This window comes from Balaenoptera borealis (genome assembly GCF_965194805.1).
Source record: "Balaenoptera borealis genome assembly, chromosome: 13".
NCBI lineage: Eukaryota > Metazoa > Chordata > Mammalia > Artiodactyla > Balaenopteridae > Balaenoptera > Balaenoptera borealis.
This window is the reverse complement of record NC_138870.1, coordinates 28,010,233-28,032,749: the sequence shown is the minus strand read 5'-3', so window position 1 is coordinate 28,032,749 and position 22,517 is coordinate 28,010,233. Positions and strand designations below refer to the sequence as shown.

The 22,517-nt window shown below is 36.3% G+C and overlaps 1 protein-coding gene across 18 annotated transcripts in view; it reads right to left on the bottom strand.

The window, feature by feature from the left end:
• Positions 1-22,517, bottom strand: part of FGD4 (FYVE, RhoGEF and PH domain containing 4) — a 220,626-nt gene that overhangs the window by 42,753 nt on the left and 155,356 nt on the right. For 8 of the 18 annotated variants that reach the window (XM_082352075.1, XM_082352074.1, XM_082352065.1 and 5 more), the window contains 3 exons: positions 7,108-7,197; positions 4,991-5,136; positions 4,377-4,533 (listed from right to left, as the gene is read on the bottom strand). The exons of 1 other annotated variant lie outside the window; for it this stretch is intronic. In XM_082352075.1, the coding sequence (XP_082208201.1) occupies positions 4,377-4,533; positions 4,991-5,136; positions 7,108-7,197 (393 nt within the window). 9 more of the 18 variants (XM_082352072.1, XM_082352071.1, XM_082352067.1 and 6 more) reach the window with 9 other exon arrangements.

Here is a 22,517-nt window from a genome sequence, read left to right as displayed (position 1 = left end):
AACAAGAGAAGCCACCACAATGAGAAGCCCACACACCTCAACGAAGAGTAGCCCCTGCTCGCCACAACTAGAGAAAGCCTGTGCACGGCAACGAAGACCCAGCGCAGCCAAAAATAAATAAATACATAAATTTAAAAAAAAAAAAGAAAGAAACTTGGGTAATGAAAATATGAAATTCAAAGAAACAATGGCTGAAAACTTCTCAAACTGATTTAAAAAAATCTACACAACCAAGAAGCTCAATCTACTCCAAGCAGGATAAATACAAAAAAGATCCACATCATTTTCAAACTATTAAAAGCCAAAAACAAAGAGAAAACTTTGAAAGCAGCAAGAGAAAAGCGATTCATTACATACAGGGGACTGTCAATACAATTAAGGGCTAACTTCTCATCTGACACAAGGGAGGACAGAAAGCAGTGAAATGACATTCAAATTGCTGAAAGAAAAAAGCTATCAGCCAAGAATTCTGTGTCTAGCAATGCTATCATTCAACAGTGAAGAAAAAAATATTTTCCAAATAAACAAAGCCCAAGAAAATTCATTGCTATTCACTCTACCTCACAAGAAACACATCATTTTCATACTGAAAGGAACTTATTCCAGAAATGGTAAATATACGGGTTAAAAACATATTTGTAGACTTTTTTCTTTTTTCAAATTGAAGAATAGTTGATTTACAATGTTGTGTTAGTTTCTGGTGTACAGCAAAGTGATTCAGTTACACATATATATTCTCTATCCATATTCTTTTCCATTATGGTTTATCACAGGATATTGAATATATTTCCTGGTGCTATACAGTAGGACCTTGTTGCTTATCTATTTTATATATAGTAGTTTGTATCTGCTAATCCCAAACTCCTAATTTATCCCTCCCGCACCCCCCTTTCCTCTTTGGTAACCATAAGCTTGTTTTCTATGTCTTTGAGTCTGTTTGTTTCGTAAATAAGTTCATTTGTGTCATATTTTAGATTCCACATATAAGTGATGTCATATGGTATTTGTCTTTCTCTTTCTGACTTACTTCACTTAGTATGATAATCTCTAGGTCCATCCATGTTGCCACAGATGACATTATTTCATTCACTTTTATGGCTGAGTAGTATTCCACTGTGTATATATACTACATCCTCTTTATCCATTCAACTGTCGATGGACATTTAAGTTGCTTCCATGTCTTGGCTATTGTAAATAGTGCTGCTATGAACATTGGGGTGCATGTATCTTTTCGAATTAGAGTTGTCTCTGGATATACGCCCAGGAGTGGGATTGCTGGATCATATGGTTACTCTAAGTTTTTTAAGGAACCTCCATACTATTCTCCATAGTGGCTGCACCAATTTACATCCCCACCAACAGTGTTGGAGGGTTCCCTCTTTTCAACATCCTCTCCAGCATTTATTTGTAGACTTTTAAATGATGGCCATTCTGACTGGTGTGAGATGATACCTCACTGTAATTTTGATTTGCATTTCTCTAATAATTAGTGATGTTGATCATCTTTTTATGTGCCTTTTGGCCATCTGTATGTCTTCTTTGGAGAAATGTCTATTTAGGTCATCTGCCCATTTTTTGATTGGGTTGTTTGCTTTTTTGTCATTGAGTTGTATGAGTCATTTGTATATTTTGGAAATTAAGCCCTTGTCGGTTGTACCATTTGCAAATATTTTCTCCCAGTCCATAGGCTATCTCTTCATTTTGCTTACAGTTTCCTTTGCTGTGCAAAAGCTTATAAGTTTGACTAGGTCCCATTTGTTTATTTTTGCTTTTATTTTTATTGCCTCAGGAGACTGACCTAAGAAAACACTGGTACAATTTCTGTCAGAGAATGTTTTGCTATATTCTCTTCTAGGAGTTTTATGGTGTCATGTCTTATATTTAAGTCTTTAAGCCATTTTGAATTTATTTTTGTGTATGGTGTGAGGGTGTGTTCTAACTTCATTGATTTACATGCAGCTGTTCAGGTTTCCCAACACCAATTGCTGAAGAGACTGTTTTTTCTCCATTGTATATTTTTGTCTCCTTTGTCGAAGATTAACTGACCATAGGTGTGTGGGTTTATTTCTGGGCTCTCTATTCTGTTCCATTGATCCACATGTCTGTTTTTATACCAATATCACACTGTTTTGATTATTGTAGCTTTATAGTATTGTCTGAAGTCTCAGAGGGTTATGCCCCCAACTTTCTTCTTTTTCCTCAGGATTGCTTTGGCAATTCTGGGTCTTTTATGGTTCCATATAAATTTTAGGATTATTTGTTCTAGTTCTGTAAAAAATGTCATGGGTATTTTGATAGGGATTGTATTAAACCTGTAGACTACTTCCGGTAGTATGGCTATTTTAACAATATTAATTTTTCCAATCCAAGAGCATGGGATAGTTTTCCATTTCTTTGAATCATCTTCAATTTCCTTTATCAATGTTTTATAATTCTCAGCATATAAATCTTTTACCTCCTTCGTCAGGTTTTATTCCTAAGTATTTTTTTTTTTTTGCTGCAATTTTAAAAGGGATTGTTTTTTTATTTTCCCTTTTTGATATTTCATTGTTAGTGTAAAGAAATGCAACAGATTTATGTATGTTAATCTTGTATCCTGCTATGTTGCTGAATTCGTTTATCAGTTTCTAGTAGTTTCTGTGTGGAGTCTTTAAGGGTTTTCTATATATAGTATCATGTCATATGCATATAATGACAATTTTACCACTTCTCTTCCAATTTGGATACCTTTTATTTCTTTTTCTTGTCTGATTGCTGTGGCTAGGACTTCCAATACTATGTTGAATAGAAGTGGTGAGAATGGGCATCATTGTCTTGCTCCAGATTTTAGTGGGAAGGCTTTCAAGCTTTTCACCGTTGCGTGTTATGCTGGCTGTGGGTTTTTCATAAATAGTTTTTATTATGTTGAGATATGTTCCTTCAATACCCGTTTTGGTAAGAGTTTTTAATCATGAATGGATGTTGCATTTTATCAAATGCTTTTTCTGCATCTATTGAGATGATCATGTGGTTTTTGTCTTTTCTTTTGTTGATGTTGTCAGCATCACATTGATTTGCATAAATATATCTTTTTTAATATTCTCTTAACTTCTTTAAAAGACATAAAATCGTACAAAACAGTGATCATTTCACTATATTAATGAGTTTAAAACACATATAAAAATATTTATGTAACACAGGGGCTTCCCTGGTGGCGCAGTGGTTGGGAGTCCACCTGCCAATGTAGGGGACATGGGTTCGAGCCCTGGTGCAGGAAGATCCCACATGCCATGGAGCAGCTGGGCCTGTGTGCCACAACTGCTGAGCCGGCACTCTAGAGCCTGCGAGCCACAACTACTGAAGCCTGTGCTCCTGGAGTCCATGCTCTGCAACAGTAGAAGCCATTGCAATGAGAAGCCCACGCACCTCAACAAAGAGTTGCCCCCGCTCACCGCAACTGGAGAAAGCCCGCGCACAGCAACGAAGACCCAATGCAGCCAAAAATAAATAAATAAATAAAATAAATTTATAAAAAATAAATATATACATATTTATGTAACACAAAAGAAGGCAGTCAAGGAGCAAAAGAATCCCCACCCAAATAACCTTATGTGATCTAAAGAATTCCTTTTCAATATTTAAACTTTAGCAAAGAAGAAATGATTAACAGTTTTGACTAGAGAATCAAACAGAAATTACTATGATATTATTAAAATGTATTATCCAGGTTTGATGAAATTTTAAAAGTCAGGACACATATATAAAATGACCAAAAAAAAAAACCCCAAAATGAAATAAAACAGAAAACAGTTGATCCTTGAACATGGGTTTGAACCGCACAGGTCAACTTATATGCACATTTTTTTTTTCAGCAAATGCATACTACAGTACTACATAATCCATGGTTGGTTGAATTCATGATTCATAACCACGGATATGGAGGGCTGACAGTAAACTTATCCTGGGATTTTCAAACACATTTGGGATCAGCACCCATAACCCTTATGTTGTTCAAGGGTCAACTGTAATTATGTTTCCAAAATGTCAGGGTTTATAGCAATCATTCTTTATATTCATTTATAGTCATTCCAACATCTCAACCTCTGAAAGCAAGCAAGAGAGACACAGAGCTGAATGGGAACTTACTTTGTAAATTAATGTGGACCCTGATAAAGCCAGACTCTCCTTGCCTCAAAAGCAAATGGAGAATTCACTGTTCAGTATTTGCACATGTTCAATAAATATTTTAACTTTGCAGAGATGATTTCTGCATAATTCAGACCAGAATGGAATTTGGCCAGGTGTCTCAAATCTCTCAATCTAAATTTTAGATCTAGAAGACCTTATGATTTGTACAGAAAAAGTAATTATAGCCTTGAACAAAAGAGTCCTATTACCTGAATTTCTTCAATTATTGATTTGAACTGGGGAATACGCTCTGTCATGTTTTTAACCAATTCCATTGCGTTATCAAATCCCTTCACATATTCTCCATACATCTTAAGGAATGGGGCCAATTTCTGAAGGATGTCACCAATTCTAGGGGTAGTTTCCCTGTATAAAACATAGAAACAAGTTGTTAAGATTTCTTATAGAATGAGTGAATTAAGAGGACTCCAAATGAAGTAATCACTTTCTACACATACCCTGAGCTTTGTCAGATCCACTTTGCTATGAGATTGGTAGAGAGCGAAAAAGCACCTTTTTACAGGGAGTTTAGGAATGACACAGTAAAGAGAGATGCTTTACTCTTGGAATTCTTGAAGCTCCAGGTTACCCTTAATATCTTGTCTCCACTAATCAAACTATAGTTTGGAAAGGAGAGATGAAACCTTTTTCAACTAAAGACAAAAATGTACCACAAGGTCTTTCAGTGATCTTTAACATAAAATCTTTGCGTAAATGTTTGTTTACAGCTCTGTGTAGCATTATTATTTCAATTTAACAGCTGAATAACACAGCTTCTAGTATGACTGCCTTAGATATATTATTTGTTATCTATGCCTCTTACCATTCTTGCATTCTTTTCTCCAGCTCTGGCAATAGGAATTTACTATGGAAGGCATTTATTGATGAAATATTAGAAAAGATTTTATTCACCATCTCTGCTGGAAATGAGCCCCGATTTGCTTCTTCCAGTAGTTTGCAATAAAATACCTGAATAAGAGAATTAATGCAAACATTACTTCAAATTTATTGGTCAACCATCTAGCACTGTGCTAAGGCACATAGTGGGCTCTTAGTAACTTTCTGTTGAATAAATGGAAAAGTTCGTGATTCAAGAAATCAATCATTTTTGAAATGTAGGAGTGAGTATATGCTTTAAGAAGAACCAGGAATTAGAATTAGGAAGCTTTGACTCTAACCTAGGCTATGCCTCTATGTGGGATGTTAATCTTTTCTGTTCCAGAGAATTTCCAGTTGAGGGTAACAGGATTTACCCTTCCTATCCATAGGCAGAGTTAAAAGATGGAAAACTATATAGATGCATAATAATTGTGGTATTTTCCACTCCTCCTTATATTTTGAATGACTTCTATGGCACATATTACATATTGCCCTTTATTATAATTTGTTAGCATGTATCTCATTTTCCCTATTAAAACTGTACACTCCTTGGGGAGGTAGAACATTGTGATTTACTTCTCACAGTAGAAAAGGTGCTTAAAAAACATGTGGTCAATGCATGAACAAAAGAGTATTTCAGTTCTCACATGTTTCCCTGCTTTAGTAAATAATAATGCATGGTAACTTAAAACTCAGAAATGAGGATAAAAAGATCTTCTCTTGTACATAATAACAAGTATCTTAAAAACAGTAAAAAAAAGTTTTGCAGTCTTAGCTTTACTCCAGTAGGGCTACTATACCTCTTAATTGCCATTCTGTTAAATGTAGGCAGAAGGAGGTCTGTTCTTTCATAATGTCCAGATGGTTGTTTATTTTCTAAATTCACCTCCATTGCATTTTCTTGGGAGGCAAAAAGAATACAAAATTATGTCCTTAGAGACTCCAATAGGTTATTTTAGTAATTAAGACTAAATTCTAAAAGGTCAGCAACAGTAGCTGACAAGATAATATGGCTGAAAAAAAAAAAGAAAGAAAAAAAAAAAAGTGCAATGAGGAAAAAACACATTTCCACTAGGGGAATACCTAAAAGTTTCAGGTCTGTAATCGCCATGAGGAGAAACATTGTTTCAAAGGCACAAACCAACATGAATTGATTGACTTAATGGTGAAATTCTTAGGAAAGTGAGTATGTGAGTCACAAACACATTGTCTCAGAGAACACAAGTCTTAATCCCGCCCCTTAAGGCTCACCCTAACAGGCATGTAGTCTACTCTAGGAACTGATAAAGAGGTGTGCCAAGGATGGCCTGCTCCCACGAAGTTCCATTTTTCCAACTGCAATAGCGGGACCTCTTCTTGCAACTAATTTACTCAAAGTTGGCAACTTTATCTTTTAATAAGAGGAGTCTGTATTAGCAGACAATCTACCAATTATCTTGATCTTTTATCACTGAAACAGGATTAAGAGGCCATCGTGTTTAACAGTTATTCTTAATGATGCATTTTAAAACTTTCTTTGCAAATGTATATTTGAGATGATTCACAAGCATCTACCATGATGAAAGTACAAAATGTTATTCACATATTCAACAAATATTTACACCTGGCACTGTTTTTAACGTGCCGAACAAGTGAACTCTCAAAATTTCTTCTGGCCCTATGACTGCAGCAATTCAGATCATTCACAAGGGCTGAACAGCAAGTGAGACAAGAATCAGTGATGTATTCATGTCAACAGCAGAATCTCCTATTTACTAACACGGCCTTCAGGATCACAATAAGTGGGCAAGAAACAGAGTAGTGTTTAGGATTGAAAGACACAGATAAAGGCATTTTGCGACTCATACAGAGAGTCCTTCAATCTGTTTTTTATGAATTATGAAACCTTTATACCTAATGAATTCACTGACAGAGCTGAAAATGTTAGAGAGCTCCTTGAGGAAGTAGCTTTCACTTGCCAAAAATGGCTAGGTCCTTCTTGCAGTTTCTAAAACATTTAAATCACTAAGTTAAAATGATGTATAATGCTAAAAAATAAAATACTGAAAGGGAAAATATTACCTGATCTAAGAGGTCAAGTCGGCTGACGTAAGCTCTTTCTGTAAGCAAAAGTTCATTGGCTATTTTGTGAAGTTTTTGCTCATTAGTCTCCTGAAAACAGAACAGATATTCACATATTAGGAAATAAAGCTTGGACAGTATTTCTCAAGTAATAAATATTATCAAATGGTTTCATCAAGGACTCCCCTGGTGGTGCAGTGGTTAAGAATCCAACTGCCAGTGCAGGGGACATGGGTTCGAGCCCTGGTCCGGGAAGATCCCACATGCCACGGAGCAACTAAGCCCATGTGCCACAACTACTGAGCCTGCGCTCTAGAGCCCGCAAGCCACAACTATGGAGCCTGCGTGTCACAACTATTGAAGCCCATGCACCTAGAGCCTGTGCTCTGAAACAAAAGAAGCCACCACAATGAGAAGCCCGGGCACCGCAATGAAGAGTAGCCCTCGCTCACCACAACTAGAGAAAGCCCGCTTGTAGCAACGAAGACCCAATGCAGCCAAAAACAAACAAACAAATAAATAAATAAATAAAAATTTTGAAAAATTGATTTAAAAAAAATGGTTTCATCAAAAGTTTTCTTAAGCTTCTCAGGTACCCAATTCCTTTCAGTCATCAAGGAACATCCAAACAGAAATGAAAATTAGAAATCAGCTAGATTTAATCTATGATAACTTCTTTGATCTCTGTATCAACACTATCTTCCACCTTTTCCTTGAAACATCTTTTATCTTTTTTACTTCCCAGACACTTTACTTTCCTCATTTTCCCCCTACCTCTCTCAGGCTACTCTTTGGACATGTTTTTATCATTCTCTCAAAGATCTTGTTTAATTATTAGCTCTATGCACAGAACTTTTTACCTTAAAAAAACTTTATTATGGAAAAATTTCTATCATATATAAAAGTAGACAAAATAGCAAAACAAACCCCCATGTGTCCATCACCAAGATCCAACATCAACTCATTGTTAATCTTCTTTCACCTATGCTCGCACCCACCTCCCTCTATCTATATTATTTTTAATTAAATCTAGACTTTAATATTTCTTCAGTTTATATTTACTTAACTCTTAAATATCTTTGTATAACCTTGCTAGTGCCATGAGGATAGGAACATTTTTTCCTTGTTAACTGCTCCATCTCTTGTATCTACTGCAGTGCTTCAATAAAACACTGGCACTCAATAAAATATCACTGAATGAATGAATGAGAAGCAGTCTCACATGACTAACTATTGCTGGACATTTATTACCACTTTGACATGTTGTCAATCTAAGACCAAACTCATCGTTTCTGTAAAATCTCCATCCTACCGCCACCCTCCAACCTTACCATCCTAGCAATGGTTCCATCCCTTTCCAGTTAGCTGACTTAAATTACTTTAAGCTTAATTCCCTACCACAAAATCCAGTCAGCCACCAACTCCTATTCATGGCATTTTGTCTTTAGCATCCATCTTTTACGCTCTGATCACTGCCACCCTGTTTTGCTCATACCTTATCTCAAGCCCAGGCCAATCAATAGTTGCCCAATTAACTGATTCCGTTATTTGTTTTGGTTCTAACCCACCTTGAATACTATCGTATGAGGAATTTTTCTAAAACTCTGCTCTGGGGATGTCCCTGGTGGCACAGCAGTGGTTAAGAATCCGCCTGCCAGTGCAGGGGACACAGGGCCGATCCCTGGTCCAGGAAGAAACCACGTGCTGCGGAGCAACTAAGCCTGTGCACCACAACTACTGAGCCTGCGCTCTAGAGCCCCCAAGCCACAACTACTGAAGCAAGCATGCCTAGAGCCTGTGCTCTGTAACGAAGAGTAGCCCCTGCTCGCCACAACTAGAGAAAGCCTGCACACAGCAACGAAGACCCAACGCAGCCAAAAAATAAATAAATAAAATTTAAAAACAAAACAAAACAAAAACTCTGCTCTGCTCACCTAATCCTAATTCCCATAGGAAAAACCAAAATTCTTCAATAGTCCTCTTCTCACTGACAGGATAAAATCCAGACTCTGCGTACCATCCAGAGTTGTTTCTACCTAGTTACTTTGCTGAAATAATTTTCTCATTCTAGGAGAGTATGAAATACAATAAGAGTTTAGTAAAAACTTTAGTACCAAAGCAGAGCAAAGCGTACTTTAAACCAGTGTCTGATTTGTGTAAATGCTACATTTTAAACTATGTATAAAATGCTATTAAGTTGTATAAATGCTTCATTGTGTTAAAAACATATGACATCTACTTTATGCTTTATATGCAATATATGTTCTGACGTGGTAAGTTACCATGTTGCTTCTTACAGAACTGAGGTATTTTTATGTGAAGTCTTTAGGGTAAGGTAACATAATACGTTTAAATAATTTGTGGTCTCAGAAACACTGAAATAAGAACTGTGTAGTAATCGAGACTTCCCTGGTGGTCCAGGGGTTAAGACTCCTGGATCTCATCGCAGAGGGCCCAGGTTTGATCCCTGGTTAGGGAACTAGATCCTGCATGCCACAATTAAGAGCCCACATGCTGCAACTAAAAGATCCCGCATGCAGCAACGAAGATCCCGCGTGCCACAACTAAGACCCGGCGCAGCCAAATAAATATTAAAAAAAAAACTATGTAGTAGTCAAATTCCATAATTAGTCAAAGTTTTGGTTTAACTTAAACTCAGAGTGAAGTACTAGCATTGTTGCTTGCCTACCTGGCATCCCTTCCCCGCTATCTCTTAATGGTATCCAGATTTGGTTAGTGTGTCTACCCCACTACTATGTCGCCTTTCCTTTGGGGAAACTGACCTTGTCCACAGATCAAAAGGGGAGCCTTGAATGGTGTCACAATCAGGAGTATACAGCGATAGGTTCAGGGGCCAGTGAGACACGAGGGAATATGCACTGGAAGCTTTGGAAAAGGAGGCTCCCTGCTCTTAAGGAAGAACCATGGAAAAAGAGATCTCTCTTTGCTGCTCCATGTAAATGAGGGTACATGTAGTCTTGAGTGCTATAAGCAGCCATCCCATAACCACAGAGATGAAGCCAATAAACTTCTTTATTGTTTAAGCCAGGTCGAGTAATACTGGTGTTATTTGTAGCATCCTGATTAATACAAAAAAACTTAAATACTAAGAAACATATGCAGTATATTCCATGAAACTGATAAACTTTCAAGAAATTTTTAGACAATCACTATTTATAGAGAAGAAAGTAAAATACTTAATGAACTAAAAATGTGACTTTCAAAGATGTAATTAAGTGTAATAAGTAAATACATAAGAACTCTATCAACATTTCAGAAAAAGTTCTACACACTCACAGGAAATACTGACCTGCACCAACACTACAGCCATTTGTTTTGGTTTTTTAAGCCAGATTTACTGAGATGAAATTTACTGAGGTGAATTAGTAAAATTCACCCTTTTGGTGAATAGTTCTAGGAGTTTTGACAAATGGTTACAATCATGTCACCACCACCACCACAATCAAGATACAGAACATTTCTATCGAAACTTTTCTTAGGTCTCTGCAGTCAACCCCACTCCTCTTCCACCACCAGCTCCTAGTAATTGTTGATCTGGCTTGTTCCAGAATGTCATGTAAATGGAATCACACAGTATGTGCCTTTTGAGTCTTGCTTTATCAAAATGCATTTGAGATACATCCAAGTTGTTATTAGTATTAGTAGTTCATTCTTTTCAAGCCCTTCATTTTATTCTAATAGTGGAGATATCTTCTTGACCCACTATACTTTTTTGTATTTTCTAATTCTAGTTCTAGCTAATATCTTTAAAGAAAACAATCCAGCAGAATTTGTGCCATGATAAAATAATACATCTTTTGTAAGTCAGAGAATTCATTAAACAAGTCATAATGTCTATTATTGCTATGCAATGAAGTCACCCCTGAGGTCTTCCATATCCTACGAGATCTTAAATAGGAAGCTTCTAAGAAACAATCTTTTTGCTGACCGCAAATTATACTCTAGCTGAACGTGGCAAATTGTGGGTATCCTGGTCGTATTTTGCAAAATCCAAGGGTATGCCAGCAGTTATTAGTAAAAGCTATATTCCTTCCACACAGATGGTCTTCTAACATTAGGTCCCTGACCTTGCAAAAGCCAACACAAAGTAAACTTGCTGACATATGGTTTAATCACTCACATATAAGGTTTGTGAAAAGTTACTAGGGATTTTGTGGTGGAAGTGACGACATCACAGGCTCATGGAGCCTTTCTTTAGGTTAATCACAACAATAATAGCATCACCACAATAAGAACAGCTAACTATTAGTCACTCATTGCTTGTTATATGCCAGACTGTTACAAGTATTTTACACAGATTGACTGGTCCTTACAACAAGTCTATAAAATGGGTGCCATTATTATTCCTATTTTATAGGTAGTATACACACACAACAAAACAAAATTCCAGAGCTTAAAAAAAAAAAATCCAAGGCTCAAAGAGGCCAGGAAACTTGCCCAAGGTCACACAGAACCCAAATGAATCAGATTTTATTCACATAAGAGAGTATGTGATTTTTGAGTAACTCTTCAGTAAATATTTGGCTCTCACTCTAACCCTTCTTTGCAACAAAAAACAAGACTGTATTAAGTGCCTACAAGTGAACAGACTAACAAAATACTATCCACTTAAAAATGGAATGTGCATTTTAATTTATATACTGATTATTTTTCCAATATAAATTTTATTTAAAGCAGACTTTTTAGCATTTAGTAATAATTATCAGGTATAAAAAATTCAGTCATATTTGATGTAATAATATGATGGCTTCCAAATTTTAAAAAATTAGTTTAGTTTCTGAAACTTACCTATAAGTACATTTAGGGAGAAATATATGATCTCTCTGCATGTACAGGGCTCAATTACTCTATCAGACTTATGCTTAAATAATGCACAAAGTAGTTTTAAAGCTGCTGGTACATTGGGGCTGTAGCCTGATATTTGTTTAAATACCACTTTACTAAGAAGTCATTTATTTTTGTGATTCTTTGGAAAACAATAATGGTTACACAATACTGATTTGATGAGTAATCCCATTTGATTCTTTTGGAGCTGAATACACAGGCTTGACTTTTCAAAATAATTATAAATATGCTATGTAAAAAGTATCTTACTTTTGATATTCGTCTATAAAATAAAGGGATTGGTTTTCTTTCTTTTTTTACTTGCAAATATATACTATATTGAAAGCTGATTCTCAGAGTATTGCCTCAAACAAAAATACACTAGAGTATACCTAAACTATCAGAACTGAAAAAGTAAGATACACTCCTCTTACACTAATAGACTATACAATTTATTTTCCCCTGCTCCTCTCTGCTCAATGCATTCCTAGGCTATTACTGTGTACCTTTACACCTCTGAGAATCTTTTCGTAGAGATCTGCTCCATTTTCACTTGGGTTAGGGTCAGCCTAGTTATTAGTCACTGTACCCACTGGCACATGAAGTGTTGCAGTGTCAGGTCTGCCTCCTTCCTTGCAGATGTCACCAGCTCCTGCAGGTCTTTTCAGACCTTTCGGCATGACTCTTCCATATGGCAGGAGCCGGGACAAAGAGCAGCTCTCAGAGTTCTGGATAGGCAGAAAATGCTTGTGTGGAGCCAGCAATTCACTCTTCAGAATCTTAGTGCCATATGCCCTGCACATGCCTCAAAACCCCAAGCAGGGGAGTAGATATTTTGAAAAGAATTTCACAAATGCCAATGAGCAACTGTTTCCTGAAAGATGCTTTAAGGGCAGAATCTTAAACTGTTTAAAAAGGAATCAGATATTGATACTATGCTTTATAACTCTTCAATACATGTTCTCATGTGATTTCATTTTAAGCAGGAAGATTTTTTTTCCCCTAAAAACACTGAATCAAAACTACTAAAAGTTCTTATAGCCTTCTCCATATGTATATTTATAACATATTCCATATGTTATATTTAAAATAATATCTATATAAATTATCATGTTTTATAGGACCAGAATGGATGTTTCTTGCTCGTGGGGAATTTCTATCCAAATCTGTCATCAGTTAATTGTATTCTACCATGCAGAAGGAAGATGTGGTTTTGTATAGGTATGTGTCTCTGCATTCCCTGAAGTCCATTCTCTCATAGCAAGATGAGTCAACTTAGGAAATAAACACTTGATTTTGTACCACAATTCATGAGATGCATCAACATTTTGATATGTCATTTTTTAATGTATTTACAGACATCAAAATCTTCAGTGTGGTTCCAGGTGATAATTAAAAATTAGATCACAATGATATTTAAATGTCACATAATTAGTCTATCATCTCAAAACACAACTTAAAATCTTTAATTTTGTGTTAGACACCTTCATTCCAGTATTCTTTCTCAGTATACTAAAGAGCAAGGTAATCAAGGGAAGTTATCACAAGTGAGCTATAGGGGCAACTCCCGCTATTTATTGGCACTATTGTATGTTCTTCACATGAATTATCTAATGTAACCCTCTTAATACTCCCGTGAAGCAAGTAGCATTATCCCCTCATTTTATAGACGAGGAAGCTGTGTCCTAGTGAGGCTGGGTAACCTGCCCAAAGTCACGCAGCTACTAAGTGACTAAGCTAGGATTCAATGCAGGTCTGTGAAAACAAAGTTCGTACTCTGCTACCACCTTTTAACTAAGAGAACTCCCCCTGGATCTGGGGAATAAGAAAATGAGAAGGTAAGGGAACAAAACACAGACTTTGTGTTCTATTAAGATCATGCAATAATGCCATAACTAAGGTCACGTGGTCTCAGGGAAGAGTTCTAATCAGGAAAAAATTTATCACCAGGTTCACATTACAAGAAAAAGAGAACGCCCACTATGACATGCAGGCATTATTCCTTTCCCTGCTTCATAATATAGTGTCACAAGAATAAACAGTCTGGTACTTTAACATGATCCTTCAGGAAGCTTTGGGAGCAAAATCCAAGCCTAATTGTGACCAGCACCAGTATTTTTCGAATCTATGTCCTCTATACTGTTTATCCAATTCGAAAGAGGAGAATAGGCAAGTGAGAGCTTTTAATCTGAAGGTTTAAATTACATCCTTTTAAGAGAGGGTGGGGGAGGAGGGAGAAAGAGCCTGCACTGAGAAGAACAATTTGGTTACTTGCACAAGATCAGACAGGAAGTGACAGCAAAGAGAGAAGAACTTTGCTCTTCTCACACCCAATTTAGTATACATTAGACTAAACTGTCCTTTGAGTTTAGCAGAAATTAAAGATCAGACATCAAGAAAATGTAATATATACTCACAATCAATAACTGAATTAAACTATCCCAAGCCTAGGCAGAATATCAAAGTAATAAGGTCACATAAATATTTCTGGTGATGATTCCCCAGAGTTAAAACTTTGTACACATTAGTGAGTGCCTCACATGGCACGAGGCATGCAAACTTATCTCTGTGTATCCTGTAAGGGAGCACCTTAGTTTAAAATAGAACTGAGAGAGAGGGGCTGGGATCTTCAGCAGGTAAGCTATGTTGAACTTTGGTCTATTAAGGGACATCTCAGGTCATGAATCTATTCATCTAGATTTACAAATGAGGAAACAGGATTTTTATTTTATGTTTTATTTAACAAACACAGCTCACATTGTTTCAAGGCACTGTTCTATGTACTTTACAACTATTAAATGATCTATGCCTTGTAAAAATGTTATGAGGTAGGTAATATTACCTCCATTTTACAGATTAGGAAACTGAGATACAGAGATGTTTAAGTGACCTGCTCAAGGCCACATAGCTGGTAAGTAGCTGAGCTGGGATTCAAACATAGAGAGTCTGGCTCTTGAGCCTATCTTCCTGACCACCAGGTTATGGTGTATCACTCTCTGTTTTGTTTTTGTTTTTTTTACGCCACATACAACAACCACTGTGTTTTCAATATCTGACCTTTCCTTTTCTCTCACACCCATACTGAATCTTTGTGTACCCTGTGACCTCCAGGCACCTGACTTTCCAGACTCTGCCTGAGTTCTCCATTTCTGCTAACAACAGGTAATTCATCCTCTCAGCCATGCTCCAAACCTTGGCTTTATCTTTGAGCTTTCCTTTCCCCTTCATCCCATGATATCTTAAGTAATGGTCATTTATTTATCTTAATCCTCCTTCTCGACTGGTAGTTTTCCTCTTTGAATTTACTGCAGTGACTTGAACACAGTATATGTGCAATATAGATTCACTGTATTTAATCTGAATACCCAGGTTTACTGAGCTACTTAGCTATAATGTCCCAGTAAAGGCCTAGGTCTCCAGGTTAACTTCTAGTTCCACATTCTAAATGATGACCATCCTCACAAGCTCACCAATACCCCCCTGTCCCCTACCCTCTCAGTCCCAGTGGTTCTCATGACACTGCTCTCTCTTCTTCTTTCTCCTCTTAGACAAACCTCTATGTTCCCCTTTCGATTATGCTTGTGCTCTCTAGGGCTCAGTTCTTGGCCTTCTTCTGGTTCCTACACATTCTATTTTGGCAATATTAATCACATGCTTATGTACATCCTTTTACATTCCTACCCTCTTTCCTGAGCTCCAGATCCGTATTTCATCTGCCTAATTAATATCTCCAAATGGATGTCTTGCAGGTGCCATAAACTGAGTAGCATAAAAGTAACCTAATCAGCAACTCTACTCCCTCCCCTCATTCCAAACATAATCACTTTCCTTCTTGTCTGTCATCTCAACCAAGGCCTGCAGAGTTATACTAAAGTGCCGTGTCTGAGATCACATAGCTGGGAAGTAATGGGGCTGGGATTGGAACTCACCTCTTAATTCTAAAGCTTTCATCCTTAACCAATAACCCATAATGTCTCCAGAATATTCCATTTTTGTTTCAGGTATCTTTACCTGGACATTCCACAAGTCCTTTAAATTCATTATGTCTAAATCCAATTAATTTTTTTGCCCCCCAAATATGTTGTTCTTTCTATTCTCTTGTAGTTCAGTAAATGGTACACCGTCTGCCACTTCATCCAAGCTAGGAGTTGAACATGACTCATTCCCTACATCCAGTCACGCAGTTCTCAGAAATCTCTCTCCCTTGTCCTAACCCTCTGCTTCGTCCAGGACCTCTTCCTTTCACACCTGTACCCTGCTCCATCTGTTTTTCCTTTCATCTGAGTCATTTTTCCAAAACCCACAGATGTATAATCATGTCACTTCCATGCTTTAATTAAATGCCTCTTAGGCCAGATAGTATTAGGCTTATGGGAAGTTTGAAATAACATGGGAAAATACCTATGTTTCATCCTACAAAACAGGATGCAGAATGACCATACATTATGCTACTGACATATATTTGTTAAAAATATCAGCTGAGAAAAACAAGCTGGAATGTTAGATATCAAAGCATTTTTCTCTGGGTGGTGGAACTATGAGTGATTTTGTATTCTCTACACTTTGCTGCATTTTCTTGATTTTCTATGAGGATTATTAATTTTTATTCAGACTTTTAAAAATCTTTTTTAAAAAGTCTCCATTGTTTTCAGGGGAAAAAATACAGCTTAGGCACACAAACCCATTGCAATTTATCCTTAGTTTACATTTTCTTTTTAAGCCTATCCTTCTACTCCCACACTCATTTCACTAGCCCTTCTGGCCTCTATTATGAGGCCAGAAAACCCCTAAACATGGCAGCTACCCTTTTGTTTCTACTTCTCACACCTGCTCTCAGCCTAGATGCACGCCTCTTCCCTACCTCCCTGTTCCTGTCTATTCTGGACCACCAGCACCTCCCACTCCTCCTTCAAGCCCAGTCCTGCTGCTTCTCAGCAGCCCGTCCCTCACCAGCATTCCTTCAGGCACAGCTGTTTTCTCTTCTGTGTTTCCCAAGCCCTTTTTGCACCATATCATGCTGATTTACTTATGTCTTTCTCCCCTCAGCAGACTGAGGCTTTGTGGAAAGGGCTTGCCTTGTTCATTTCTGTTTCCAGCACCAAGGAGAGTGAGCCTGCACACTGAATTTTTAAAGTGAACAATAGGTGGTTTTATTCAGGTGCAGGTTCTCTGAAGCACACTTCTTTCTTATATCTTTCCAACATACTAAACGGAGTCACCACAACATAAAGAAGTTTCTGAGTTCCCCATCAGTTCTAAGTGAATAATGAAAAGCTACCCTCAAGGCATTTATGAACTATCCACATGGTTAGTGAGGAAACTTTTCCATTATTCTACACATCATTTTAAAATGCCTATGACTTTAGTTGGAGCTTTCATTATAATACTAGCAACAATGAAAGATCGATTAGTAAAGCTGGATAATTTCTTCGCTTGTGTTGCCTTTCACTTTCTTGGAATTAAAGCTGATTTGGCAAAAGAAGAAACAGAGGTGTAATTTAATACTTGCCTTCAAATCTAACAAAGCCTCAACAGTTGTCCCCTTATCTTCCAAGAAGTGAACCAAAAGAAATTTAAAGCTTTATGGGAGGCGGGGTATAAATTGGGAGACTGGGATTGACATATACACATATAAAATAGATAACTAATAAGAACCTACTGTACAGCACAGGGAACTCTACTCAATACTCTGTGATGACCTATATGGGAACAGAATCTGAAAAAGAGTGGATATATGTATAACTGATTCACTTTGCTGTACAGCAGAAACTAACACAACATTGTAAATCAACTATACTCCAACAAAAATTAATTTAAAAAATAAAAAATAAAGCTCTATAAAAAAAGGACTTGTAGCCCATCATAAGAAATGGATAACCAAAGTAAGCATTATGTTTTACCCCTCAGAAAACTTTGATATCTCATATTACACCCTATAAAATTAATCAACAATTTTAAGAAATACAATTAAACTTAGTGAGGAGAAATTGAAGGAAAAAGAGGAAAAGTTAGTTAACTTGTATTACACCACTGGTTTTCTGTTTGCAATTTACTTCTTCTTTTTTTTTTTTAATCAAGCCTCACTTTCTTTTTTTAAAATTAATTAATTAATTAATATATACATTTTTATTTTTGGCTGCGTTGGATCTTCGTTGCTGTGCATGGGCTTTCTCTAGTTGCGGCGAGTGGGGGCTACTCTTCGTTGTGGTGCGCGGGCTTCTCACTGTGGTGGCTTCTCTTGTTGCAGAGCACGGGCTTTAGGCGCGCGGGCTTCAGTAGTTGTGGCATGTGGGCTCAGTAGTTGTGGCCCACGGGCTCTAGAGCGCAGGCTCAGTAGTTGTGGTGCACAGGCTTAGTTGCTCTGCGGCATGTGGGATCTACCTGGACCAGGGCTCGAACCCATGTCCCCTGCATTGGCAGGCAGAGTCTTAACCACTGCGCCACCAGGGAAGTCCTGCAACTTACTTCTGAATGTGCTTTTCTGTCATTTTTTCCCCTAGGAGATAATTATCTTTCTTAACTTTTGAGTATGTTCAAAAGTTATAAACCCTCAAGGCTTATATAAAACTATAATAAGTAAAATAGCAATTAAAAAACCAGAAATAAGCAGGAAATAAACATTTACATTTTTTTAAAAATATATGTTTCTACATTGTGGACACCACCTTCATCTATCTGCCCACTTCACTACATAATTTCTTTCATTTTTGGTGAAAGGAAAGATTAACTTTTAAAAAATCTGTTTCTTAAAAAAAAAAAATCTGTTTCTTTTATATTCTTGATAAAATTGCTATTATTATAGTTTTAATACATTGCTACTCTGAGCTTATGTTGGCAATAACAGAGATTCGTTATTTATATAAACGTTAGTCTTAAAAAGTGCATATCTACACACTGATATTTGGCTTGCTGTATGAAATAGAGAGGAAGGAAATACTTTGAATAAATCTCAGAAAAAACTACCAATCAACCCATGGAAATATAACCTGGATATTAAAAGACTTGTGAAAACTGTGAAGAGAAATTTTCATTTCCATGGCACAAATTGATGAGTGCAGCATTCAACATAGTGCATTTCTACTAAAGCTCACCCACTGAAGCCTACAAATCTGAGAAAAGATAACTATTTTTAATGAAATTCATTCTAACCCATTTACCTGAGTCTCCTAATATAGTTTAAGCTATTTATGTAAACCCAAATTCATCATGCCAAACAAGAATTATAATACTGTTATCCCCTGATGCCCTCAAGTACCATTCCTGAGTGCTCACATGCATACACACTACGATAGTCGTTGACCCCTACCTTTCCTGTAACTTACGGGTTTTAGTATGTTTCCTTACAATGTTGTATAGATGTTATGGAAAAACCCGAACTTTTTGGCTCACCCAATAACATCTTCTTTTTAGTAGATTTCAATCTGTAATCTGCTGTAATACATGATTAACCTTAATTTAAAGATACTATTAACACGTTGTGGTTGAAAGCTAAAGGTATCATAAGGTGCTAAAATTTTTCTTTGATTCTGAGATTTTAAAGAATTATCTGCTTACTTTGAGGTGTCTGGCTATATTTAGATCACTGGTGCAAAAAGTTTAAACACTGGAAAAGTGTTGCTTTGCTAAAGTATAGTGGAGTCAACAGTTTCAATGAGGTAGGTATTATCTTTTACACGGTAAAAATAACAGTATTCTATATTCACCACTGTAAGTGATTCTTGATCAAAATACATCAGATAATCAGTGAAAGAGTTACACAAGCTGAGACTATTTTCAAGTCTGTACTCAATTATTAATAATGATTGTTCAAGATCTATTTTAATATGTATCTACTTTCCTGAACTATCTTTGCAATTCTATTGTACCCCCACTTTCCATCCCCCAATCCCTCATTCTTCCACTCCTGGTGCGCAATTCAGGAAATGTCCATTAAATTTAATTCTGGTTTAAATGAAAGTTAATAAGACTATTCTGATGTAAATCTCTATATCGAGTTATATAAAGACTGAGGTAACTTTTTTACAGTTGTCTGCATAGTGAAACTCAAATACTCCATGATGTCTTAGAAGTTCAACACATTAGATGGTTTAAGAAGCAACTGACGGGAGGGATAAATTGGGAGACTGGGATTGACATATACCCACTACTATATACAAAATAGATAACTAATAAGGACCTACTGTATAGCACAGAGAACTTTTCTCAATACTCTGTAATGAACTATATGGGAAAAGAATCTAAAAAAGAGTAGATAGATATATATATGTATAACTGATTCACTTTGCTGTACAGAAAAAAGTAACACAACATTGTAAATCAACTATACTCCAATAAATTTTTTTTAAATGTGTATGTTGGGAATGACCATGAAGTTCAAGTCATCGGGGTGCAAGACATTTGAAAGGACATGTTAGGGGATAAGGTTGAAATACTGGGTCAGGGCTTTGGAAAGTTCTCCAACTGATACAATGAAATCTTTCTACATAATTTTTAAGAAATATATAGCCATTTAGAAATTTTTAGGCAGAATAGTATGTGATCTAAGCTTCTCAGAGTGACAGCATATTGCAACAGTGAGAAGCATGGAGTTAGGCTGGAGCTAGACTGCTGGGTTTCTCAAACTTTTTTTTTTTTCTTATCTGCCAAAGAAAAGTATTGGGCAGTAGGAAAAGCACTAGCTTTGGGTTAGGCAAATCTGCATTGAACTCTCTATTCTGTCACTTATTAGATTTGAAATCTTAGATAAGCTACTTAATCATTCTGAGACTCAGCTTTATTATCATTATATCTATAGTGCTAGGTTGATATTAAATGAAATAATTATGTAAAGTGCCTAGCAGTTAAAAGATGCTCAGTTAATGGTTACTGTCATTTTTATCATTATTATGTAATCTCATAGAATATATGTCCTCTGAGAATATGAACTAAAGGTTTTCATCGTGTACATAATTGTTTTAAGGCATCGAATAGCGCTACACCGTAGAAGTGACATGAAAACCAATTTGAGATTACAAACAGGAAGATGGGTCAGACTGCCTGTTCCTTCAACAGATCCCTGGTTGCACTGTAGTGTTAATAGTTTTAGAATCTTGTGTACAGCACTATTTTATCTAGTTACTTTTAAAGTTATTTGTAAATAATTTTCTAAATATAATACACATCTGCGAACTGAGAGATCCACTACATTTAGGTCTTAAACAGAACAGAAAATCCTGCATATCCTGCCCAGATATGTCACTATTTGCTAGATATAGTAATTTTTCTCTTTTTAAAAATATATGACAGCTAGCTCAAGTTTTTAGTAAATGGTATTAAAAGGAACATCAGGATGCTTTACATTGAGTCTGTGTCATTTTATAATTTGGTATTAAAACAAGAAGACATCGTGCAAGGGAGGAGCACTAGTAAATTGAGTCCTCTTTGGACAAAGCTGAGAAACATCTTCTTAGTTGCAGGGAGCAGCACAACAGAACCTGCTATAATCATATACAGACGATGAGAATTTGTCTAATGTTTTATGGTGAACCATTGATGAGGCCAGCAGAAGGAAAATTTGTAGAAATAAAATCACCTTGACAGTAGAGTACCAGGGTCAAAAAGCAAAGTCAAGTCAATGTCCTTAGCTTTAATAAAAACAGTATGATCTGTCATCAACACAGCATTTTTACAATCGTGGACAATGCACTCTGAGATCTCCTGCTGTGTTTCATTTGATTTTTACCAAAACCAACAAAGGACAACTTATAGCTGGTGATTCATTGTGACAGGAGAAAGCCATAAAGATACGCATGTTTAGACCCTTGTAAATAAAAAAAAAAAAAAAAAAAAGCAGCAGCTGACGATCTGGAGGGCTATGCTAACAAAGGAATATACCTACATACAACAGCACAGAATTATTATATTATTATCACTAAGGAGAGACTTAAGATCAGACTCAGTTTATATTCTTCAACTAAAGAATTTTAGAACCCTTTAATTAGAGAATTTAATTGATTTGTTCAAGGTCATAATGTTGGTTAGTGGATGAACAAGAAGTAGCATCAAGATTTCCTGGTTCCAATTGTTTAGTCTACTATATACTACTAACTTAAAAATTTTTTTAAGTTTATTTTTTATTTTTAATTGTGGTAAAATACACTTATCATCTTAACACTGCTAACATTTATGTTTGCATTTTGGAACAAGGAAAGGCAATGTAACAAGCACTAAAGCAGCAAAAGAGAACACGTTGTCACCATGAAGAAATTACATTCTAATACTCCTTTTTGGATGGGAGACTCATGTGGTATTTGGATCAACAGCTCTGCAGAGAAAATGTCCTTTTTCTTCCCACATATAGCATGTGCCAACCACTGCTTAAATGCCCATTAGGAGAAAGACCAGATGTACTATTCCATGTCTCACTAATTTAATAGGAAGCCCTATTAAGTCTCTCCCAAACCAAATAAGACTCATCTATGAAAATGTATACATAATAATATATGACAGGGGGAAAAAAGTAGTACCCAGCAACCACAGGCATCATCACCAATTAAAATATTTCCCTTAATAAAAACAGCTCTTAC